Source organism: Bombus pascuorum, chromosome 3, assembly GCF_905332965.1.
Source record: "Bombus pascuorum chromosome 3, iyBomPasc1.1, whole genome shotgun sequence".
Lineage (NCBI taxonomy): Eukaryota > Metazoa > Arthropoda > Insecta > Hymenoptera > Apidae > Bombus > Bombus pascuorum.
The window spans coordinates 4,718,406-4,745,580 of NC_083490.1; the positions used below are offsets into that span (position 1 = coordinate 4,718,406).

The 27,175-nt window shown below is 39.3% G+C and overlaps 2 protein-coding genes across 3 annotated transcripts in view; both read left to right on the forward strand.

The window, feature by feature from the left end:
- The window catches only part of LOC132905557 (NAD(+) hydrolase sarm1), a 140,300-nt gene that overhangs the window by 40,331 nt on the left and 72,794 nt on the right, over window positions 1-27,175 (forward strand). The gene's annotated exons all lie outside the window — the stretch shown is intronic.
- On the forward strand, window positions 16,962-20,381 carry LOC132905153 (uncharacterized). The gene is made up of 5 exons (XM_060956161.1): window positions 16,962-17,420; window positions 17,971-18,278; window positions 18,783-19,087; window positions 19,317-19,562; window positions 19,880-20,381. Exons 1-5 carry the CDS (start codon window positions 16,984-16,986, stop codon window positions 20,171-20,173), a joined length of 1,590 nt encoding a protein of 529 aa, XP_060812144.1. The 5' UTR covers window positions 16,962-16,983; the 3' UTR covers window positions 20,174-20,381.

Genomic DNA, 27,175 nt, shown 5'->3' on the forward strand with positions numbered 1-27,175 from the left:
AAAAGTAGAAGTGTCGTTCGCGATGGTTCTTCTTTGTGGCCTTCGTATACGTTTATCATTTATTAAACCATTGTATTAGCGATCGAAGACGTTGTATCGAGTTAGAAGAATGACTTTTTCATCTGAATTATAATTCAAAAATTAAAGAGTCTGAAAATAAAAAATTTATCGAATAACAGAGTTTTGCGCTTTTACAAACTGTGACAATTACAAATGTATATCGCCTTGTAAAAGTTAATTTATTTGTGTCATCGTGGTATTTCATCATACTCGGCTGTGATGGCTCCAAAGAATCAAATTACCACGGTAAAATATATTTTACCAAGAATAAGCAAATTCTCGTAGATGTTCGAACAGCGGTGCATTGCATGCGAACAGTTTGGTGAAATCGATATGTAAAGGCTTAATTAAGGTCTTTTGATAACCTAACCTTGATCGAAGTCTCGTATCATCGCCATTAATCATCCACGTGTTCGTGACTTCCTTTCGTAATCTTCGAAATTAATTCCACCGATTCGGTATAAATTTCGACGCATCGAAAATTATTAAAAGGGACATCGATTCGATTTCACCTCGGCTTCTCTCTACCTTATTCCCTTTTTGTAGCACCGGTTATACGATCGTTCAAGTTACACGCCACGTCCTGGCGTTCGTTCCCCATTCGGTATGGAACGAATCAATGAATACGGGGAGCAACAATGGCAGCTCGAGTACGGTGTCTCGTGTTTGTCTCGCAATTAGAACGCGTTCTACGAACACGAAATTGATGGCTGGCCTCGATTTGACCGAACGTAAACTTGCTGAAATTGGCTTCAACGTTGTTGTCATAATTCATGATCTCGTTCAATTGTCGCGCGTTGCGCAATCATTGTCATTAAAAAACTTTGTCAAACCTACTTTACGAATTCGATGAGAAAAACGTATAGTTGGATCTTCGTTGATCGACTTCAATGGCATCGAAGCTATCGTCGGAGAGTTTGATTGATCAAAGTCTCGCGGTAAAAGAAATGGAAGCATCGTATTTTTATGGGCGATTTATTAATTCTATGTAATTAATTTTATCATGAAATATTACGCTGTCGTACCGTCGATGATTAGAAAAATATACGTAGCTGAATTAAGACAAGTTTAAAGGCTGATATTTTAGTTTCCTTCGCATCATAACACGGCGGTCGATCCTTTTCAGCGAGAAATTCGAAAGGAATTCCTTCTAGCCGGCTGCTTTATGGCATTTAACACCATAAATAAATGACGTCGCGCGGTCGTCGAAGTAACAAGACGCGCCGCTATTAATAATAGTCCGATTCTCCCATCCAACGCGAAGATTTACGGAGGTGGCATGATTTATTTACCGAATATCTTGCTGCCACTTGCCCGAGAGCCTTCTTCCTCGGTTCTCTGCCTCTTTCCGCCGCATTTGTCGGATATCCTTTTGAACCCCCCCACGGGGGGGGGGGGTTCGTTTGCGACTTTATCGATGCTTCTTACTACGTCCGTTTGCCCAGTTTGTGGAACATCGTCGATGTCTTCCTTCTAAGAACATCCTGTTTGGATAATCTGGATTATCTTAGTGGAGACAGTTTGTGGAATGTGCGACTTCTTCCTTCGTGGAAGTACGAGGTTCGTTGGACATTTACTTCGGTGTATGATCGAACGTAAATTAGGGTTGATGCTGGATCGAACATTTGGAGCTGTTTGCAGAAGTTGGTTTTATAGGTTTGAATTCCACCTTGAAGCTTAACGAGAGCGATTTCAAACAACGTCTTTTAATTTATGCACCTTTTATATCGTTCAGAGTCCAACGTTGCGTTAAAACGACGTTCCATTTCCAGTCCCTTTTCGATCAACCGACATCATCGAAAATTTTCTATTTTAATATCGCGAATTTTACGAAGTTGGAGAAATCGATGTAATTCGTAACATCAGGAGGAATCATTTTTCATTTAAATCGTAGAAATCGTTGTTGCTTCTCATCTTCTGTAAAATATCTACTATTCGAATGTGTACATTGCACGTCTTCCATCCTGACGCATTGTTGTTGGAGAAAGAATACGTAAATTGGTTACACGTCGCTGAAATGCTTGGTCCTTAATGAATTAACAAACCGTTAAACAACGATTGATCCGCGACAAATAATTTTTGTAAATACATAATATCAAACAAATTAAAAGAAAAACGATGAATGAGAAATGGGACCGCCAGTGCCGAAACTTGTCATAAAATACTCTAACCTCGTGAAACTGCTTGTTGTATCAAGACGACGATATTCGGTGGCTCATTAAAACTCGGGCCTTCGTCCAGCACGGTCGGTCGCGCTTGTTTGTAACAATTAAGACACGTTCTCGCATAAATTATCGGCCGCTTCCGTCAGTCGAAACGGCGACGTTTACGACAGGAATGTTTATGCGCGATATAAAGCTTGTACCGTTGCTGTTCGTCCGTTTCGTTCCTTCCACCCTTTTGCAGTCCTCGTCACCGTTGTAACGACCACCGCAACTCCCTCCATGGAAAATTACGTCTCTCGAATGACGAAAGAAAAAAGGAACCGCGTTGCACGAAAACGTCCCCGTGAGTTACGATTTTGCATAAAGGCTCGATTCTTCTCGGTGCATCTCGATCTTGAGATTTTGTCTTGCTTGGTCGAAAGCTGAGTTTTGCAGATAAAACGGAGGTAAAAGATGTGGTCATGGTGTTTAAATGCGAGCCTTCTTTCGAACGTAACTTCTCGAGTCTACGGTCTTTTCAACGGAACGAAGGAAAAGAGAAGAAAAAATATTTATTCGAAGGAGTCGTATACTGCAGTCTCCCTGGTGTGACTTTTATAAAAGTATTACAGCAAATCTTAAGATTTGAAGACCTATCCATTCCATTCGATCAATTCTTTCATCTTTTCGTACTAACAAATTTCCTCGGTGTTATCTTCTATCGTTCCATCGACGTTTCTTCGATCCTTCGACCAACAGAAAATTACCACAACCCAAATATCGTACAGCTGGCGAATCTACTCGTATTTGAAGATTGAAATTTATATCGCGAGCTTGAACGCTCGTAAATCGAGTCTCGGTATCTTCCATAAACAATTATTACGTACAATGCATAGCGATACGCTATACACGGTGATATTATTGTCAGAAATGAGTGTTCAAGTTTTTTCCGCGGAAAGAACAGCAATCGTATGACGATAATTCGTATAATAACGTCGGTGGAAATTACGAACGATGGAAATGATAGCTTCTCAGGTGTCAGAGAGAATCGCAAAACCTGATAGAAGGATTGTAGAGGATGTAGAGGATATAGAACCAATAGGTCGACGAGAAAATTGCCTGGGCGTGGAAATCGTAAGTGACGGTTGCTAATCTAATAATTGTTCATTAATTTGAAAATTTACGCCAGGATAAACACTGTTTTCTTTTTTCTTCAACTTCCAGTTGCTGATCTCCGAACGTGTTATTATATAGCGAGTAGTAAATTATTTATTAAGGTTTGTGGTACGACAAGTTCAACCGGCTGGTATATACTAGCTCGAGCGGATTACCATTGAAATGCTAATAAATTCGCCACGTTACTCCGCAGGCGCCACGCCTCGCACGCATTTGAAAAGGCTCGCTGTGATTCTATTCGATTCCTTCGTGGGAATCGGCAAAGAATCCTCTTTGTAACAATGCAATCAATCTCGATATTCGATTCGGATTTCGATGTATGCTAATTTCGAATTTTACAATTTTTTCTATTTTTCACTGGCTGATCGTCATTTCCTCGATAAACTCTACGAATTTGCACGATCATCAACCGATAAACTAAATTCCATTAGATCAGAGATCAACACCAGATCTATAGATCCGTATCTACGAATATATTAGTACATTAAATACGTGGTACTTCTTTCTCGAAGGACGTTGCTTGCGTTCAATTCATTAAAAAAAAAAAAAAGAAAGGAAAAAAAGAGTATGATTTGAGAATAATGAAAGGAAATGGCAAGACGCGTGTCAAGTCCAACGAGCGTGTCAGGGGCGTATCACGACTCACGTTGCGCCCTGACCTTACGCACACCTTGTCGCATCGACAGGCGTTAGAACAATCGTGGCACACGTTAAGACGCAATGATGCTTTCTGGTGGGTGTTGGTATGCGTCTCCTACGCTTCAACGGGAATTGATGTTTCCGACGATTACGCGTTTAAACACCACTCTTCCTCGCTGGAAGGCGGAAATCGTCGTGGTCACGTCGTGATCGCTGGATCGTATCGATCAAAGAAATCAATTCCAAGGCGATCCGTTAACTTTGTCGTTTCACGAATGTTTTTTTTTCTACATTTATACGTAATGCGTAGTATCGATCATAATACGACTATGTAGAATAGCTAGTTTCAGATGGAGTTTGTCGCAAGTAGACTGTGGATGTCGATACGACGATTCTTATTTTTATAGATATCAAGAGACACGATCGTTCAGATCTGTTATGTTACCTGGATTCCAAAGAATTTGATGTTAGATAACTTGATTAATGTTTTCAGATATACATGCTCGACGCTTATAGGAAAATCCCATTTTTTAATACGTATGGTATGGTCAATGAATGAGGATAGAATCGGTGGAGACCTTGGAGTTTGGAACATGGAAGATGCGAATACCACGGTTACACAGTCCTTGGATTTCGATGCTGAAAATAAGCGAGTAACGTATGTTTAGGCACGCGGAGTCTGGAAACTGTTTATACAGAAAATATAGATGATCAGGCTGGATCACAGAATTCGATGGATGAATTTTGAGAAATGCGGGAAAAAGCCATTTATACACTGCGAGAATGGTTCATCGACGTACGAAATGTCTGATCGTTTGTATTAATTTTCTAAACCATTTTCTTTTTTTTCTATTATTATTATTTCACAAATATTAGTATCTCTCTTGTGCATCATTTCGTACATCGTTTTAAGCCTGAGAATTTTCTCTTTCAATCGATTTCAATTGTTTTATTTAAATAGATATCGCGAGGCGTAGTTTCATTAAGCTCGGACATATTGTGTGTCATAATCTGATTAAACAACAAACGAGTGTTTCTTCTTCGACGATCCAAAGAGCAACCTGTGTTTGAAATATATGGAAAATTTCTTGTAACTATTCGTAACGCGTTGTAAATGTAAGTCGTTCCAAAAATAAAGATCAAACGATACTTTTCCTTGCATTTTAAAATGTCGAAACGAGGAAATGCAAGGGAAACGTTCGAAACGAATTCGAGGCAAACGGTGGTGTTCGTAAAATTAAAATTAGCATAAGTTATGGGAAGGCGAATTCTCCGTGACAGGTTAGAACGAAGTTAACGCGACCCACGCGACCACGATATTTATAAAGCCTGGAAGTATCCGATTAACGGAGAGATTTAAGGTATCACGGTTGCATCGGGTCGTTCGTCTCGATCGAATATTCATGAGCACGAAATATAGCGCGAGGATGACAAATAGGCGACTAATTTCACGCTGCATACCGAAAAACCCACACGGACGTACCTATCTCGTTGAACGTTTTCACGGTTCGTACCAGCCTTGCACTCCGATCTCGATGAAAAATGTTTCGAATCGAATCGATAGCCGTAACTAGAGGACACCATATAGATAGAAAGTGATCGACCCTGTAATTTCTTAAAAATTTCTTTTATAGAAACTTTCCAAGAAACTCTCGCTCCTTACTCCTTAGCATCAGTAAATATTGTGTTAGTTTTTTACATTTCCTTCAAACATGATTATACCTATTTGTGGCAAACACAAACATAACCGCAGCTAGACGAAGTCTAAACATACTAACAAAATATTACGACAATATTCTCAAGAAGTTTTCCTCGTAGTCTTTCTTCAAACGCAATCATACCTAACGTAATTTTCCTCCATGTAGAATATATTTATACGTACATTTTTACACGTAACGACGTCTAATTCGTACCAATTCCTAACTGTACCTAGTCTTTAGCTATGTTGGGAAATATTATGAATAATATTTCTCAAGAAGTTCCTATCAAATTGTACCACTATTCTAAACCTAACTATACTCGTTTCCAAACTTAACCATATTCGACTATAATCGATTTGAAACCCAAACAATATAATTGTCAGAACGAATCTGTCTCGTCGATCCCATAGAAGTTAATCATCGATGGTTTCGACAAACGTTTATCACTTTAAGTTCCAAACTATTGAAACATCTTGAAACGGTTAACAAGGAACGATCGTAGCTTACTTTCACTCGTCGTATACCGTTTCGCGTTCCTTTATCATGACAGCTTTCCCATTAAGTATCACTCACGATGAACAAAGGCCATAAATATTCTCGTATCGTGATAGACAATCAATTTCTGTAAGATCCTGGGCAAGAATCAGAGGAAACGAGTATTCATTGAATAATTTTTAATCGTGCAACACGTTCGATTTCATAAGCGATTTACATGATTCGTATATCGGCGGTTTGCTAGGAAGAAACGATTCGATGAAGACACGGGGTTAAGAATAATTAATTTCAGTCGCTAGGAACGTCTGGACTGGATGACAAATTACTTCCGGATCCCATTACTAGCCTCGTAGCGTAGTTAGTACCGCGTAAGAATAATTCGTGATCTCAGGCGAGATTAATCACGGAAAGGACGATGAAACGACAACAATAGGAAACAAGAGAACGAACGTTCCTATGAACCTCTCTAAAAATAACGCCTCTTCCCTGATCATTCATCTTTCGCGCTTTTCGGTCCGTTCGATCGCGCGGTTTTTCATAAATTCGTGCAAAATGTTTATTTTCAATTTCAGGAAGTTTCTGGTACTCGTTCGTGACGTTCCTGGCACTCGTTCAGAGACTCGTCACTTGTTTTCTAAAAAATATTTCAGCATACCGTTGAATCGTTTGGGAAAATCGCAATGAGAAGAAAAATTTAAACGCGATATATCTCCGCAGAGTTAATGTGGAATTCATAGAATTAGGATTTATATAGAATTAATATTTTATTGAATCGCATACGATTCGTTTCCTTCGATGATTTCTTGCCAAATATTTAGGTATGAAACTTCTTGTTGGTACGTGGATTGCCAGACGCGTTACGAATTTTTCAGGCAACCTAATAAAGCTATTCTCTGCAGAAAAATAAATTCACCGGCAGATTCTTTTCCTCGAGAAACAAAGGGGCAAAGTTACTCGTGTTTTTCCTGCAAGCGTTTCCTGATTCTTGGTTGCCGGAGGAACACGAAACAGTAGTTTATCACTGAGGTAGTGCACGTACATATGTAGGTGCCTCCTCAAAGCAGCTGATTCGTATCCATCATCCTTTTGTCTAGAGGCAGCCGAACCCCCACGACGATTTAACTTACGAATTAATCAACCGTTGGTGGAACGAAGTTTCGTACCACGGCGTCACTCATTATTCTTCTTACGCGGCCAGATAAATGACGGCAGTTAATTACGAACACGTAGAACCCCGTGGCAAACCGCGACCCACCCGGACAACTGGAGAACTTGCTGTAATTTCATTTTACCAACTAGTCGACCAACGATCTCTGATGTCTTCTCTCGATACGTATGATCATTTACCTAAAACTGATAAAAAAACAAAAATATCCCCCATACTGATACGTAACAATTTTCTTTTCTTATTGACAAACGTCACGGCAAACATTCTTGACGAATCTCTACAATTCAATCCATGTACGAGTGACAACTCACGTTAAGAGTTTAACAATACCACCTAATGACAAGATCCACAATCAATTAGTTACCAACCCAATATATACGTACAGAAATTCTAAGAATTTGAAACTTTAAGAAACTACAATGCAAAGAATGCAATAGAATAAAATACAATGGAATTTCTTCCTCCCTAAATGGATTAATATTTTTAATCGATCTTTCGCATCGCAGTATGATATATGAATCGGTACGATCAGTTTCTGGCTAAAGTTAACGTAACTCTTAACAAGTACGATGCTCTGATATTTCCTTCCTGATTTTGTAATATCTTCTCACAGCCGGAATTAGTCATTATGCGCCTCTTGCTCTTTTCCGGAAATCACGGAAGGAAGTAAAATGGGTAACTGGGTCGACAGAATGAACCACAACGATTCTTCAAAATCTGTCGGGCCATACGTTATCTCGGGAGAGTAAGCCCAACGACCACGCTTACCAGGATAATTACCGAGTGGAGCGTGGCTGGGTCTCGGTTGACCGATTAAAAATCGCGATCCGCTTGTCTCGCTTATCTCCTCCCCTTTTGTAACGAGCAACCGACGGCGACGTCGCGTCGGTCAGGCGGTGCGCGTGGGTTCCGCGATCCCGACGGTGATTCAGGTTAATTATGCGCGAGGAAAACGCCATGACGGAGAAAGAAAACTCACGAAGGTCGGCCACGATTTTCCACGAGCTTTTCCGATTCTCATACGTATACATAGTATTTCTTTCCTATGCTTGGAGGAACGAAGTCAAGGTTCGATACGATGATGCTTCGTGTTGATAAGATTAATATCTTGTGAATATTTTGTACATGATCGTCATTGTTCCTCTGATATTGATTGACTGAAGCACGAGGCTCGTACCAAAAGAATCAAAATATACAAATATACAATAAATATTGTAACGAAAGAAAGAAGCTTTGCTTGCATAGTCGATAAAAACGAACTGTTGTAAATCCATAAAATTTCTATTGAAAATTACGCATTAATCATTTTGCCCGCTTCGATGTTCACGCTACAACTATTCTTTAAATGTATACCTGAATAATACGTTCATAGATACGTATGCAATATGAGACTGAAAATCTCTAAATACAAATTGCGCGTAATATTTCGATATTTTGCGGCAGACACATCGTTCTGACAATAGACAACAACTACTTAAAATCAACTACTAGAAAAAGCGTAGACATAATGCTGTATTTTACGTTTGCTAATCCATGGCTAGCCAAATAAATTCGAAATATGAATTATAGATTAGATAATCGTACGTACATACTACGGATTAAATAATCTAATAAGGTGGAGGAATTTCAGTGTTTTTGAACTTATTTCACGTGAATCACACCTTCGACTACCTTGGTATTAGTCATAGCTGTCGTAGAAAAATGAAAGAATTTAAATGAATTACCGCGACAAGATTTAATCAATGTAATGAGATAATTACGAATTCTGATACTGACAGGTGATTTTCTTTTGACACTTAACAAGGTTCTGATACTTACTCGAGCCTTCGTACCCTGGTGAACGAGGCGCATTAATAATCGTGCTACGACGTCGGCTCTCGTCCGTGGGGAGGGTCTAATCGAAAGCGCGCGTATGACTCACAACTCGCGATTGTCGTGCGATGCACGCTTGACACGATTTGCTGGACTTACTTGGAGGAACGAGGAAAGTCCCAGCTTCGTTACTTGGAATCCCCCGATTGACCGTCTGCGGACGTGTCATGGAGAAATTGTACGAATTTTGTTGACAAAGAGAGAGAGAGGGGGGTAAGCTACAAACGAATATCGTCGCAATTGAAATTTTCGACACGTTCCGGTAGAAATTGCTGACCATGTCGAATATGGTATTTAATGCCAGAATTATCGGCGATTGAAAAGAGGAAATCGAAGGAGCAGGAACAGTCCATGCGCGTGTTTTAGTAAAGTCATAGAAAATCTAAAAAATATATCTAAATCTAAAAAAGATTTAAGAAGATCTAAAAAAGTTTCTATAAAAAGATAGAAGCCAGTAATTTTTGGCAATAACAATACATACGATTTTTCGCCTTAAGCGTATGCCGGCATTTTTCTTGGGTTATATTCCAAGTTTTTTTAATCGTTAAAACGATAATGAGATTGGAACATAAAACTACGGCAGAGTTGTAAAAGTAAAACGAAAACTACTTTAGTCGATAATCGCATTAACCTTTAGAAAACCACATGCAATTTTGGAAAGGTTTGAAAATTTTCCACGGAGCAATAAAATTGGCTACGTTGCCGATTTCACAGGTGTTTTTAACAGGTCCGCTTTCGTAGTTCTGAGAATCGAGCTCGTTCCACTTACAGCATCGCTGGCAAGGATCGCTGCGACGATGTTTTATTTAGCGTTTAAATATTTTATAACCGCGTTAAAAGCGCGCAAGTATTGCGACTCTGTCAGTAACGTGGAAGATGGACAGAACTGGGTGCCTGTGGCAAGAGACAAAATTTATGGAACTGGCTGGATCAAAAGACGTCGCATGTCTGTCCACCGTTGGCATTTGACGTGTTTTGCTCTCGACTTGTCTCTTTCCACGCGAATGATCGCGAGTTTGTCAGATTAAATGGGTTAAAGATCAAAACTGAACTCCTGGATATCTTTATCGAGCAGCGTTGAGTCGCGAGATCGCAAAATTTGGAGCACAAGATTCCGTGAATGAAGTTTCGTAAACTCGTAACCGGGACAAAATGTGCGTTACAGAAAATCGATTGTTCGTTAAAAGAACGTTGTTTAAAAAAAAAAGCTAAGATAAAACGATGTTAGAATGCTGAGAATTTGGTAATCTTTAACTTTACCTTGAAGCTCTTCTTAAAGCATAAAGATTTATTCTCTGTTGATACGAAAGCAAAATTGAAACGAAGTATTTGGCAATCGGTTGTACGATTTATGTCAAATCTATCTATGTCCATTGATTTGCATTTTTAATCTGTTCGTTGGAAGAAGAATCCGGAGAAATATATTTATTACACCTTTGTCAGATATAATATCAAATATTATTTATTTCGACATATATTAAAAAATGGAAAAGACAAACCTACGCAGAAGCTGGAATTATAATTTGTCAAATTCTTAAATATCGAAGAACGTTGCTTGGTTAACTCGATAATATAAATCGTTAAATTGCAAAATATTAAGCGACGTTGTTAATTTCTTGTCAACCGTTCAACTTCAAATAAAAAAAATACAGGACGAAGCGTTTCGATCTTCCAACAACTAAAGTTTCACGAAACAAGTAAACGGACCAAGAAAAGTTAAAGTTCCTCGAACTTTAGAAACGACTGACAACGTATTTCGAGGAAGCGGACGATATCCAGGTGAACGACGTTTCTTAGAGTCGCCTGAATTTCTTTCCATCGTTCCAGAATAGGTTCGACGGCGATCGTTTTCCAGAAACTCGTCATCGCAAAGATAAATGTACAGACAAGTAGCTGCACCTTCCCAGCGCGCCGCCGTGAAATAACGACATTAATAATGAATCACGCGGCAATTTTGCTTAAGTTTTACGATGGTGAACGTGTCGAGCCTAGTGGGCGGCTGTCGAAGGTCTGCCAGGCTATCTCGCCGCGTCGCGGGATCGATCCGCGACCATTTTTTCCGTCGCCAGCGGAATTAATGTATCTGCATCGCTTCCAGGAACGTGACACTAATTGCAAAGGACGACTGGAAGAATGGTGACACGCGTATATCTCTATGGAGAATTGTAACACACGCAATTTATTCACTTTGTTTCTTGCTTGTTAAAGACGAACGTTTGAACGATGATTTCGTATGATTTATTCGAGCAGAAAGCTCTTCTAACCTACTACGTATTGGTGATGAATTCTATGAATGGATTCTATGGGTGCATTCCATGAATGATTAGCGAAATGAAAAATTACCGACGATTGAATCCACTTTTCTAGATGGTCGACTATTCCGTGAACAAAAATCATAAGCAGCAAGAAATGTCAGCAGTGATCTCCTGTTATACGTGGTTCTTCTATGAAGACGTTCAGGATTGATGGAGGTCTACTGTGCTTACTCTAGAACAGCATCATGGTAAGGAAAATAGGGGAGGAAAATGAGCCTGTACGAACCGAAAGTCACCAAACTCACGCTTGTTCGCAATTATCTATTTAGACCCACCCTCGCTCTAATAAACCCAGTAAACTCTTAGATCATACATTCTAAGCTGAATTCGTTCAACTAAGCGCTACTCAAGATGCTCTGTCGATGATCGATAATCAAAGTAATTGTTTTCGGTAATTGCAAAAACAAAATGCTGGTTCTATAAATTAAACGAGCGGTAAAGTTGAAAAATGATCTATCCGTTGGTCAGCCCCGATCTTAACGCGATCTCTATCCTACGAATGTCCATGAAACTGACAAAACCAACCTTACAATCTCTCGGAATCCTTGCACCATCAAATGCTTGGCACCTAACCGCATAGACCATTGTCCAACCGTAAGCTACACGAACATTTTATGAACATGGGAACACGGCTGAGAAAAGGGAAGGCAGAAGAGGTCAAGAGCCAGTGTTACGCAAGAAAATGCGCTTTCGCGAGCGGCGATAAGCGTTACTTTAGCGGCGGGTATCCTTTTGTCCGTCCTGTGCCGCGGTTTCTCGGCCGTCTTAATGACCGATGCAAATACACGTCGTTAGGCCTCGTTGGGCTCGTTTCGCTACTATTTGTCTTTATAGCTGCGGCATCGGTGCTCTTGCGTCCCCTTTGCATACGCTATCGCGACGAGGACCGAGTGATTTCTTTTTTCGCGCGGGTTTGATGGGTTTTCCCGCGCCTCTAGATGAACCTCTTACGGAATGGTTACTTTAGAGAACCTCGTTTACGATGATGATGATGATGATGACGACGACGACGACGAGGACGACGATGGTGGTGGTGGTGGTGATTGTGCTGGTTTAATGGCGATCTTATTGTTTGTTTAGAGGAGATGGTGGAAATACGTATGATGAAGCGTGTAAATTGGTTTTTAAAAAGGCTATAAAGAAATTTATCGTAGATTGCAAATGATGAAATAATTGTACGTTGCGCGAGGCACTGTGTGTGATTTATAGGAACTTAAATTCATGTTTATTTCAATTTCAAGCGAAGCCAAGAATTTTTACGAATTTTTGTTATTTCCGCCTTGCTAGCGAAGGTCACAGTTGACGCCAGAAATCAGTCGGGGTCTCAACATGGTTATTTAAATCGACTAACCGCTCGGAATCAGCTTGCGATCGCATAATCGAATTCGTTCAACAAACGTTAACGTAGAGTACGAGATATAAATACCAATCGTTCGATCGAATATTTTGTGTACTTAGTATCCTATATACTTGATGTATTCCACGTGTTTTTACGAAGTAAGTATCGCGAAGAAACCACGCGTAGAAGAAGCGAAGAGAAGCGCAGCCTTAAATGCCCCAAATTTCCACCGATATAAATCTATCAAATTTCTCTGAAAAACTACAAATTGCTGGTTTCCACCGGCGTTGTTAATCCCGGAATTAATTCTCTAACATCCAACGATCCGTCTTCCTTTCATTAAGATGGACTTGGCGGCACAGTGCGGCGTTCCCAATTGCAACAGGATGAAGGTGCGCAACCTTTGATGGCTGACGATTGAAACAAAGCGAAGCAATACCGAAGTTCTTCGTTTCAATTCAAAGGGTTAACGAGGGCCGTGTACGCGAGCTAATTAGGATGTCGCCTAGACCGTTTATTTTCGTCGGGACCAGGACGTGTCACAGCCGAAAGGGCAGTTCGAAATGTCGCGACTGAACGACTGAAACGAACCCAGCCTGTCATGGTTTCTTCATTGGCGTTTATATGCGCCAGCGAATTTAATGATCCACGCGAGGAAATTCTCTGATTCAGTACTTTTGTCACTGTTGCAGTCATGGGTCTTGATACATCGGCGTAATGGAGGCGAAGAGGTCTACTGCTAGACGTCTTAAGCAGCGTAACTACGAGTTGAGTGTAGAATTTTGATTAGTTTGTTGGAGTTTCATTTGCGACGGTTTGTGTGTTGATAGAAAATTTGATTTGTAAACGTTTCAGAGTTTCTTTCATTTGGGACTATATATGTATTCCTTTATGATCCCTGCGATTACTTTGGAAGTAAACGATCGAAGCAACTGTTCTTCGAGTCATTTTGCTCGAGTTCGAAGAAATTTCTTAAATCTTTTTGTCAACATATTTTCGTTGGAAATTTGTTTCGAGTCGAAGATCCCGTAAAGACATTCTCTGGAATCTTGTTGATAAATTTCGGAATCAACCCTTTAAAAGTTCTACGATAAAATTCGATCAAACGCTCAGTCGATGTTCTTCGTTTCCATCGTCCAGCATTTGTTACTATATCGTTCTCAAAATATTTTAAAAAATTAATTTTCTCTTTTATAATTTCTTGTTTCCCTTCCACCAGATATCTCCACGTTGAAGTAGATATTCCATAATGTTCTCCTCTGATCTGCTATCGTTGCAATGATTCAAGTCGAATTTTTAAATTGCAAACAAATAACGCAACTGTCAGAATATCTAAGAACGATTTTCCAATCTAAAGACGAGTCTAACTGGAATTATCAAGAAAGGTGATCTAAGACTTTTAAATCCTGCTATTACAAAGTATTATATTTAGGTTTGTGTGTGCGTTTGAAAAGCAGCTAACGAAGGATGATTCAATTGGAAAGAATTATTCATTTCGTATCTAGAAACGTTGTTGTGTTTTCTCGAACTCGAACCGCGAATTGGACGACGTTATTCGCGGAACATCGGACCGGATGGAGCGTATCGCGACTCCAATTACGCAATTTTCTTCCGCGGACGAGTCGCGAGATAAGTGCGACCAAAGCGGCTTCGATGTCGCGTGAAACTAAAGAAATTAACCGCGGTTAGTTGTATCTTCTTTGTTTTCGTAACTCTATGCTTGTTTTCTGATCGTTATATAATTTCGTGTTATTTTCTGTGTCCGTTATTAAATGCAAATATCGAAGAACGATTATAGATACGACATTTTTATAAACGCGTCTGTAATACGATGTAGCTTTCAGTTAAAAAATAATTTGCAATGGCACTTGTGAATTTTATAACAAGTTAACAAATATTCTTCTTAGAAACTGTATTTTCTAAAAATCGAAGAATTCTTTCTTCGATCTTATTTCAACTGTACATCTTCTATCGTAAATTATTATAAATTACTATAGATTGATATTACAGAGGATAAAGGATAGAATTATTATTATTACTGGAATAAAAATGATTTTAACGTTTCGAAATATTTGTTTTTCTCCTTATGAAAACAGGAAGCGTCGCAATTTCTGTGTTCGATATTTTGTAATGGCAGTGCCTCTCGAATTTCGCTTCGATCAAATGAACTCGTTTGAACTCACAAAGTTTTCACACCGTGGCAAATTCCAAGCGCTTTCGACTACTCAGCAAACAGGTCGAAAACTCCATCAATCAGGTGAAAATCCTCTTATCGTATGATTTCTATTTTTACTAACATTTGATACTTGCTGATATCTTCTTCAGATGTGTCTGGAGTTTTATATAAAAATACGATCAATTTATGAGCACGTGCATTGTCTTGATATATTTTTCGACATTCTAGTTTTCGTTAGCTACAGAATAATTGTAGTTCGTATGTGTGTATCGATATAATGAATGCAGCGTTAATTATTCATTCGATTAAATGGAAATCGATAGATGATTCATATTCAACTGCGCATACAATGCCTTCGCATACTTCATTATTATGCGTAGCTATGCCAGATCCACAGTTATAAAATACAAAAAACTTGATTAATAGAACAGCTAAATATATCGATGGAAATCACGAACAAAACAAATTCGCATAGCTTTCATTACGCGATTTTTCTAATAATCGCATGTTCATATGGTAATAGTGATTTATCCGTTGTGATATTATATCCATCGCAAACTATTGAAATATTCCACGTAATTTATAACTTTTAAAATCTTTCGTTCCAAGAATGGAAATGAAATTCTGGATTCCAGTCAAATTTGTTAAAAAATCTATACGACGAGTATGCCTCGACGTTGAAAGTCACACAACGCGTCGATCTCCATTAAAATTCAACGTTTCAATTCGACTGGTCCAAGCAACAAAATGGAGAAACGTATGAGAAAGAGAAACGGCCAAACTGTTGAAAAGAGCAAACGCAAATCTCCTCTTCTAAACGTCCTATTTAGAGCATTTTAGTAGTTCGCTGAAAAACCGGCTAAAATTGCAACAAACTCGCCGGTCTTCTCTCGGAGTTTTTCCACGCGTCTCAAACGTCACTCGTCTCGCGCAAGGCAACACAAATTACTGGCAGAACAAAAACAAGACTTGTCAGTCACATAACGTAGCTGCTGATGTAGGATCGCGAACGTACTAATTATCGTGGCTAGACCGCGAATTAGGGGCGTAAGACTAAACGAGAGGATGGTCGCTGCGACGACAAGTGAAGATCGTCGTCGAGACGCGTTATCGTCGGCCTCGATCTCTTCGCGCTTCTCTCCTTACGTCCGCAGGATGCGAGATTCACGTCGTTAAACACGCGTAGTTCCTTCATCGTTCACATCCGTCGTTGACGATGGAAATGTCAGTAGACATAAATCACGTGGCCACGATTAATCCAGACCTTCGTCTCCAATCAATCGTCTGGTTTATACGAGAAAACGAATGGTTTTCTTGATGTAAGCGACGATTACAAGCTTCTGGCATAATTAAACGCGATTAATCGTGGGAATGCTGGACAATTGTTGCCGTGAAGTGTAATTTAACTCTGTAATTCGTATATACGTATTACGTATGGTAAAATGCAATTTACGAACGCGTGACAGTCTCGTTCTAGCTGTTAATGCCTGAAATTATCGTTCTATCGTGTCTCCGAAAGTTATACTTCGAATAAGTCGTCGTTTGACGTGAACCATAAAGAGACTTGCCTAATGACCGTGAAATCAAACTAGACGAGAGCTGTACACGCGATTTGATTTAAATATCTTTAAACTCGTACGATCTAATATGTGCGTGTAACTACAAATTGAAAGTAGTTGCAAATAATTCTAGACGTTAACCTACGTTGCTCCGACCTGTCAAGTCTAATTACAAACGATGCTAAACACGTCATTAACCTACACGATACTAACCTGTCGATCGAAACTTGCTACGAATTGACAGCTAAATTTGTCGGAACAACGTTTGCGCGCTTCGACCTATCGACGCTCGATACAAATTGCCGCCGCATAAATCTACCAAGAATACCGTATTTGCAAAATGGCGAGAAGAAAAGAGCAAACTCAGCTGCAAGTCGAAGTGGAAACCGAGGATGATTGGCAACAGCTGTTAAGTCGGAAGGGTTTAATTCTCGCCGACGTTTACTCCGAGTGGTGTGGCCCGTGCATCGCCATGGTGAGCACTCTACGAAGTGTAAAATTAGAGATAGGAGGTGACACGATCAACTACGCGATCGTGAAGAACGATTACATCGGCGATCTCGAACGATTTCGCGGCAGAAGCGAGCCAGTCTGGATGTTCCTTCAAAACGGCAAGATGGTGAACCTTGTGTTCGGTGCTAATTGCCCACAGCTTAGAAAATTGCTTATAACGGAGATCAAAAGGGTGCAGAACGAGGAGGAACCGGAAACGGTGCTGGATGTGAGCACTAGGACACCCGAGGAAGAAGTTAAATGGCAAGAGAAGGAAGCCATCAGGTATTATCGTCAACCATCGAATAATATTTTCGAAGTTTTCAACATTATTTTTTAACAATTATACCTGCAAGGTTTGAGCATCGTTTTATTCGAAATGAGAACAATAGACACGTAAAGGGCAGGAATAATTGTTTTAGCGAGAGTAAGAAAAAGGCGTATCCGAAAGTAATGATACGAGAACTAGAAATAAATTGAACTATTCAAATATGAAAGAAACATGTTTGATGTAAGACGCGTTTTGAAACAATTCGATTTTATCAGTTTAATAAATATCAAATGGAATGTACCTGCGTTTGTACATCGTAATATATGTAAAAATTGCACGTGTCGTAGAAACATGTTATTATCTTCCTGATAAAATCGAGTAACAAATACCTATATCTTTGTCGAAGACAAAATATCAGATCAAATAACGCTAATCGTCGATTAACAAATGAAACGTAATTTTCATCTGAATAAAAGCTTACTTCGATAGCAATCAGTTTTGCTACGAGTACGGTTAGTGAATAATGGTTAGCGGCTCATTGCAAAATTATCCGTTGCAAACAAGAAAAGTGATGGAGGATCAACAACGTGCCAAGAAAGAAGCTGAGGAAAGAGAGATGTACGAGACGTTCCTGGCACAGATGATATTCGAATTGAGCGAGGTCACCGCTCTGGTTTTCTATCCGTGGGTGTTCAAGGAAGAGGGTCGACACAGGGACAAGTACCAGTGCCCTCCGTATCTCGAACTAATTAACACGCTGTTTAAACAAAATTTCGACGTGCTCGAGGAGCTTCGTGTGCAATTAAACGAGGAAACGATCGAGAAGATGTTTGTTGAGAGTAACGTGGAGATTACGAAAGAACTGGTAACAGGTGACTTTTTAAATTCCTCGATATCCCCTTCAAAACTTTCACTTTTTATTACCTTCGCATTTACCGAAATTGATTATACACAGTTATCTTTACGTATTAATGTTTTATACGAGAGCCGTGTCGTTACATTTTGGTTTTATATTTTATCGAATTTTACTAATTATTTATCGATGCTTTAATAGTATCGGTATGAATATTTTTAAAACTTTGTGGCAAAAGAGTTTATAAATGCGTAGGTTCTTTTTCGCTGAATCGTCTTGACTACGACTTTTCGCTTAAAATTTCGTCTCGACATTTTCGAGTGTACTGTTTGTTTAGCGGAATACGCGGAACATTGGCTACGAGGAAGTGTTTAAAAATAGAATTGCAAACTTCAAAATAAGATGAAAGGGGAGTAATGAGAAACCATTGATCTACTTTGGTCTTCGTCGCAAGACTTTACAGGTGGCATCGCTTTAACTACAATTAATTTTACATCGTGATTGTTCGATTATTCTATGTCAGGATTAATGGACGGTAGAACGATAGCGATGAGATTGAAAGGTAGACGTCCTCATCCTGATTGGCCTGTACCCTATCCCTTCGAATGTCCTAAAGGGACTAAAAGGTGTCCGACGCGAGCGATCAACGATGTCGAAGATTATCTGATACATTTGTTAACCAGCACGACTCCACTGATACACCCTAACGCTGCTCCTTCCTCCTCAAATGAGTCTTACATGGAGAGGTACGTGTACGTTCATGAACCTGATCCCGAGGATGAGGAGGATTTTCCTCGCACCGATCCCGCGGTTTGGGTGCCTCCTCAGGTATTTTTAAATTTAGAATACACGAATAGAAATTAATCACTCGCTTTATATATACTTTTTCTTTCAAACTTTTCACCTCTCGACTCTTCTTTATGACTGTTTATTAGTTACTTAAAGTATTATTAATTACGTTGGCTACAAAGTTTCTCGGTTTCCTCCGAGGATTATTTATTCGAGGCGAAGTAATATACATTTACCAACAGCTCTCATTACTCTCGCAATTCCATAGGCCAGAAGCAAGGTACACGTGTACACGACCCTCTTCTCCAATTACATGGAACTAGTGCACCCTTACGAAGAGCCCGTACCACCGGCTCCCTTCTGCGCCGTCAAGTTTTACTATTCAAAGTTCGCGGTCGTCCGTGAAACATGCGCGTTGTACCCCGACGCGATCGAATATTTTGGCGCGTTCGAGTTCGATAATCCACCGATAGCCAGGCGAATAGCGTCCAGCCCCGAAGATTTCGAAAGAAAGGTTACTTAACTCTCAATTGATATCGTTAGGTCGTTAGTAACTCAACAGTTTGGATAAAGTTATAATTTTAGTAGTTCTAATTTTCTTCTAATTTGTTATATTATATTAAATTTTGTTTTATTTTCGATTGTTTCTAAAATTAAAAATTAATATCGATACATAAGTAATATAACTTGGAATATAATTTGAATCGGTTGCTCGCGATCTTGACCAGTGCCAGTTGAACGTCGAATCTTCTTTTCTCTTTTCTTGCTATAAGTACGACGGCGATATAAAATATTGGAAGATTAAATATTAAACGAAGAACATTGACGCAGGCAAAATATCAAACTGGTAACGAGATATTCGTGATAATCCTCCGGAGGATCAGCGACGATGCTTTTTTGTCATTTGCGAGCATCGAGCCGTATTTCGTCACTGAAGACGATGAAAAGGCGCAAGCGATGATAGACGAGTACTTCCCCGAGGGTGCTGAAGATGTTATTCTCGAGATGTTCGAAGAAGAAGAGGAGGAAGAGGAGGAAGAGGAGGAGTATTACGGAGAAGAGGAAATCGAAGATGAAAACGAGGAGAATAAGGAAGAAGAATTTGCGATCTACACTTTCTTATGAAATCGTATTCTTCAACTTTCTTTCATTTTTTATTGCTCCACGAATGATGTGAAACTTTGATCGACAAACAGTGAATCGTTTGATTGCGTGATGAACTTTGAAATGGAAATTGTCTTTTGATCGAAGAAAATGTTTTGAAAATAATTACAGTTTACAGTAGACTACTAATTGTGAAAGTACGATGAGTTATTTATCTTGCTGATCGAGCGCCACGACTTTTAAAGTTCATTATAGCTATAATGCCAAAAATAAAAAATGATTCGTTTGTTAGCAGACGTTCTATTTATTCGCAGTAATTTTTACACGTTATATCTATATAAGAACGTTCTACAACGTTCGAAGATTAATTCGATATAAAAGCAGTACTACTTTTCGAAATTTCTTCTTAAATATACGATATCCCTTACCTCGTAAAACTGCAAGTGCTTTTAAACGCTTATAGTAGAGTTTCCATCGTGTTTCGAATAATTCAAATGGCGGAGGCCTGTTTTTTCGCCGACCATGGATTCCATTCTTTGCGCGTTTTGGCAGAGCCGGATCATACTTGAATATTCGCTGTCGTTGGCAACGCGTTTGCGTAACTTTGGCAGAATTCCAACCGACACCGCGGGCTCTAGAGGTTATATTACGCACCTGTCTCGCTGCCAATTTTTTAATCGTGATTCGCCAACGGGAAACGTTCGCCAAGCGACCGTCAAAACAAGGTATTCCCCTCGAATGTGTTACACTGTTGCACACAATCTTTAATCCTCGTTTATACGTTAAATATATCGTTTATACGTTATGTTCGCCTAATTTTTCCTCCAACTACTGGAACCGGTTACTAGGCGAATTGGTAGGCGTTGTTAGTTAATTTTTATGTTTTAACGTGGGTTATTACGATTTACAGAAAGATTTAATTAGCTTTTGACATTTGATAGGCAGACGATGGCTGTTTGCTATTTTTGTCGAGTTGTTTTTTGTCAAACTATTGGGATATTTAATTGAAAAAGAAAAAAACGAGGTTACCATAGGTATATTTATCGCGGATGAAATTTTCGCGTGGAAAGTATCTTCTGTAATTGCTTTGACAGAAGATACAAAATTTGCGAATTATTTATCACGGTCCGCTTGTACGGTTAACCCCGCTGCATTCTTTCCTGTCGTTCTCGAACTGTTGATATATCGCGGTATGTTGATAAAAATACACTTTGTGCAGAAGGTATGAAAAATCATGAAAATATTATTTCCACGTGGTAGATCACAGTGTACACCGTAACAAATGATTGGAGTGACGTCTACAAAATGGCGCGAGATTAGCGGAAAATCAGCCGCGATCAGAGTGAATAAATTGAATCGCGCTGATCGAATTAACGAGGCAATTTGTCACGCGACCGATGCGAGAAATTCACGCGCGAATGGCACGCGAGCTCTCCAGTCCCTTTCGCGTGTATCCTCGCTAAATTTCGCCAAGCGAACCGAACAATTGAACCATTAACCGAGAAGACGTTAGTCACTCCGGCTACTCAATCTTCCAGCTAAATCGGCCATTTTCACCCGTATTTTTGGCGCGACACTTTCGACGCCGTACAGCTTCGCAAACTTAAAAAGAACGCGACGATTTTACATGTCATTTAAATCTTGCAAAGTACCAGCTTCTTCTGGATTTCTATTTCCTTTTTTTCTTTTTTTTTTTTTCAGAAAAAGAATACTTTATTACTTTTCGGTTTTTCTATGTTAGTTGTTCTATCCGATTAAAATAATTTGTTACGATAATTTTAATAATCGCTAACAATTGCCATAGTAGTTCTGCAAAATTGTTTAACGACCGTTGTTTAAAATGAAACAAACAGATATAGCGTTTATAGATGGTCTTAAAATTTGTTAGAACATCGGATAAGTCCTTTGACATCCGAAAATCCTCAAGGTTTTTAGAAACTTCTTAAATTAAAAAAAAGATACGAAGAATTAAAAATTGCTGTTAATTTCCGATACGAAACGTAATCTCCTATCTCCGATAATCTGCGAATAATTCCCATACGGAGAATAATCGTGTGTCCATCGATTTACGATTCAAGAAAAATCGATATTCAATTTTCCATGACAGAGCGATACGATCAAATTGCCTGGCTGGTCGTGTCAATTTTTATCAATCATCGACCAAGTTAACGAGATTACCGAAGGTTTATCAGAACTTCACGTTTATCTCGCAGGATCGATAGAAGCGGCCGTCGAACGTTTTCTTTTTTCATTTTCATGGCGTGATACGCACGGTAGCGCCGGAGGCGGTCAATTGCTCAAACATCGGTAATTATTGCACAAGCATTACGCAACTAAACAGCCGGATCCATGGCGAGGGACGTCGCAGGGGGAGAGTAGGAGCGAAAAAAAGGCGCAAATTACAGTTACGCCGGATAATTCGCGTCCATAGCGCGCATTACGTACCATTAACGATCGTTTCGTCTTCTTTCCTCTTTGTTCCTCTCCATTTCCGTCGGCACGTCGATCAAGATCGTTTTTCTCGAACGCGTGAAAACGTCTACGTGCCACAAACAACAGGATAATCGTCGTGGTTGATCGATCGCTTCGAGCGTGCATGTACACCGTACACATTGTAGCGATCGCTACAATGTACTTGCCGGGTGCGGCGGGAATCTCGACTGGAATTCTTTGATAAAATAATCAAAAGGGACATTTGTGGTCACGATGAGGATTTTGCAATTTTAATTGGAATACCGCGAAACGATGCCAAAGGCTGTTGTTTCGCTCTTAATTGGAGCTAGTCTCGTACAGCACCATTTCCAACGATCACGTCGCCGACAATCGTGATATTTTTTCCCGATATGAGATGACACGTTTCGATACTAAATTACTTAGTGTATCTTCAACGACGATAACGTTACGACAACCGATACAGGTTTTCTATTTTAAGAGATATTTCTACGGAAAAATCAGAATTTTAGGAAACGTATGGAAATATTTGTACGTAGAAAAGTCCAAGTATGAAAATTTAATATCCACTCGCAGCAAACGAAGGTCACCGCGGAATCAAATTCAACAATTCTATGGAACGTTCAGCGTAAAATCTCTAAAGTGTCTTTGCTTTACGTAACCGGTACGCTAAATCGTAAATCTCCGATCGATTCACTTTCAGAGAAATTCCAGAGATACGTTACATTGTATGCACACGTTGTACAATACGTACGTATGATTATATGTATAATATTGTAGAATCGTGGACGAAAGGCCTAATACCGGGCGAATCATAAACAATGTCGCGAGAAAGCCCATCAATGTACAGTAGCGGACAAAAGTTTAAGACGAAATGGAAGAAATAAATAATTGATTTACTTTCCATAAAAAATATAAATACGGTGTTCTACTTTTGGTATTAACTAATTGTACATTTGTTTGTACACTTAGAAAAAAAATTTCATTTTGATATTTTGCTCAATAGCTAAGTTATAAAAAAGGAACGAAATCTGTATAATATTTCGTCGGTCAAAAGTTTAAGACTATACAAAAAATATTAATTTTTGGTTAAAAAATATACACAATTTTTGTTTAAATTCAATATTTTGTTCAATATCCGTTATTTCTTATCCCTTCGGTACATCTTCTTGGCATAGAATCTATTAATTTTTTATATTAATCTACCGTAATATTATTCCAGGCTGTTTCAATCGTAGAGTAAAGTTCATTTAAATTTTTCGGTTTATAACCTTGTACTGTCTTTTTTATGATGCTTCACAAATTCTCGATTGGGTTAATGTCTGGTGATTGCGACGGCCACGGCAGCACGGTGATATTTTCTTCTTGAAAAAACTGTTTCACAACCCGAGCCGTGTGCTTCGGATCATTATCATTTTGAAAAATAAAATCATCACTCATATTGTTGCGTGCAAAAGGTAACATTGTGTTCTTGAGTATGTCCTTGTATTGAAAACGGTCCATAATTCCATTGATACGACATATCGGACCAGGGCCGCTTCGAGAAAAACACGCCCACACCATAACGTTGCCACCACCATGTTTAAGAGTTTTTAAAACGCACTGTGTTTTCAAACTTTCGCCAATTCGACGTCTAACGTACCGTATCCCGTCAGAACAGACGCGATTGAATTTCGATTCGTCAGAAAACAATACCTTTTGCCAATCTTCACTTGTCCAATGCTTATGAGCTTTAGCAAATGCAAGTCGTCTTTTTCGATTCCTAGAACTCAGCAGTGGTTTCTTTTGGGGTTTTCGTCCTCTTAAGTTAAAGTCTTCTAATCTTCTCCTAACAGTTCTAGCACTAATTTGTGTATCGTTTTCATAGTTTATCTCCGCAGCAATATTATTTGCACTACGAAAACGATCCTTTTCGCTCAATCGATGAATCCGGCGATCCATTTTCGGTGTTGTTTTCCGTGGTCTTCCGTTTTTCGGTTGATCGCAATACATGCCTGTCTTTAAACATTTATACCAAGCTTGTTTACAAGCTGTTTCTGACCTGTTCACTATATTTGCTATTTCGGTGAAGGTTTTACTTTGCTTTCGCAGCCTTACGATTTGTTCCCTTTCGTTTTCAAGTAAATTCTTTGATTTACCCATAGTCTGTTCCTACCTAAATGAATTTTAAGCAATAAAAGGTACACTAAACAATGATTTTGACATTCCAGAATCAAAATGTTCAAAAACTGTACTCGTACTCACGTTTTACACAGATCGTCTTAAACTAATGTCCACTGTTTCCAAGTGCTAGGCGGTAACTAACTGTTGTAACTCCTACATTGTTTGTATTTAACAACTGACTGTCTGAGGTTACGAAGGTCAAACATACAGCTACGTTATTCCAAAGAGACAAACCGAATAGAAGAACAATATGCGTATAAGATGTTTGTAATCCGGTTTACAAATCATCGTCTTAAACTTTTGTCCGCTACTGTATCGTCGGTCCTTTGATCGAATAGTTACGCGGAAGAGGCCTGCGCGACCCTGGCCACGAGCGGTTGCGGAACACGTGCGTGGTGAAGCTAAGAGAAAATACAAAGGGATGCTAAGGGAGAAAGACGAATTAACAGTCGGTGTTAGTTGAGAAATCAGAGCGTGTAAATCGATAAATCAGAAAATGCGAATTGCGTTGTCGAGGGAGTGTGGTTCGCGGGAGAGAGAGAGCGTTGGAGATGTCACGAATCAATTTTCCTTTTTACCATGTGGCACGCCAGATGTGACGGTCCTTGCGAGATTCCCCGTAGTCCGGACGCCAAGACCTATCTATTGTTCTATTAACTCGCAACAGGCCTAGGAAGACGACATAAACCGAATCTGTTCAGTTTCAGTTTCCTTCACGTAAACATTTTCGGTTTATGTTTGTTGCACGCTCTTACCTAATACGGAGAAAGCGGGTGTCTGGCAAGATAAGAGTTTTCCCATGAACAAGGATGCCCACGAGCCATATCTAGCTCTCCTTGTCTTTACTACCTAATTCATTTACCAATGGGCATCGCGGATCATTACCCTCACTTTTCCACCAAAAAGTGTGGACAACGAATCCGCGTTCTGAATTCCAAAGGGAACACCCACACCGAGTTTTCCTCAGTAAGAGCAGTAGAGCAGTCAGATAGTCTTGAACGGTCACGTCTAGAGCTCGGAAGTGTATTGTAAACAAAAGAGAAAAATAAAAGTTTCTTTTCTCCTTAAATTCATTATTATTTTACGTGACAGAGACATGGCAACGAGAGTTGCAAATGAACTATTTAGTTGTCTTAATTATAATACGTTATTGTATTTAATTCACGTTAAACAACCATCGTTTCGTGTTTAACCAACACCTGTTTAATTCATTTTAAATAAACTAATTGTAGTAAGATGCTACGATATATAATTCTGTAGATCATTCGTCGGAAAATGTATCCTGTTTGGATAAAAGTTTGACGGAGGGTATAAGCATGGCCAACGAACTCGGTAAAGTTGTTGGAGCTCGTGAAAGGTTGAGAATCGACAGAAAGTTCGGCGTACGAAGAAAGGCTCGCGTACAACTCGCTTGAAGATAAATTTACACGCGACTCCTTGACGCCGATGCCTGTTCACGTACCCTCGTTTCTTTTCCCTTCTACGATCCCTCTGAAGCGTTCAGGTCGTTTTCTTTTCGCGTGGTCACAAATAGGAACCCCCAGGCTCCATCATCGTGCTCCGAGCGAAATTAATGGCGTCGGGACGCGGGCGAGCACGATTCACCGACGCCTGCTCCTGATTTACTATGTCAAAGTTCACGGTGAACCGATGAAACAGCGCCCTCGAGGGAATCGCTTTGTCGAAATAGTTGTCGTCGAATAATTTCCACCGATAATTCACCGGTATTCTCAGTTTTTGACAAATTTCTTTTTACGTTAGGATCAATAAATTTATCAAATTGTCAAATTTATTAAAATTAGTAAAACTAGTAAATTTATCAGGAGCGGACGATAGAATTTTTCCTCTTACGATTATTGAAAATTCGCAGATCTTCTTCTCGTGGAATTAATATTAATTTTTATTGCGATAGGAAATAAGAACATCGTATTATTTTAATTGCAATTGTTATAGCGATTATTGAGATATATATTTAGATGTACGTATTTTTAGTATTGAAAATTTTGCAGGGTATAAAAATTGTTAATAACGCTAACAGAAATTATGAAATTTGAAAATGTTTTTGTGTATTTTATTAAGATTTTATTAATAATTCGTATATTGCTGCGAAGCTCCGAGTTTCTTCTACAGATCGTCCTCAAAATAGAAGTCATTTTCTCCACAGTTTCAAGGTTTCCTCTTTTTCAAAGAAGCGAAAGATCTACCGAATGCCCGGATTCTGGAATAAAAACCAGGCTCCGAACGACTTTGATTCAAGGAAACGAGATAAATTCGTACGCGGTTCTCGGCGTTTCCGTTTAATGGACCGATCGTTCGCTTCCGGTTTGTATGACCCACTGATCGTGAGTCAACTTATACGATACTATGAAAAGAAACACTAAGGCGACGTGTTCTTCCACCACGTTCCCG

Coding starts and splice junctions, on each gene's coding strand:
- LOC132905153 (XM_060956161.1), top strand. CDS start 16,984: ATGGCGAGAAGAAAAGAGCAAACTCAGCTGCAAGTCGAAGTGGAAACC. Junction 19,088..19,316: donor CGGTTTGGGTGCCTCCTCAG/GTATTTTTAAAT, acceptor GCAATTCCATAG/GCCAGAAGCAAGGTACACGT. Junction 19,563..19,879: donor CCGAAGATTTCGAAAGAAAG/GTTACTTAACTC, acceptor ACATTGACGCAG/GCAAAATATCAAACTGGTAA.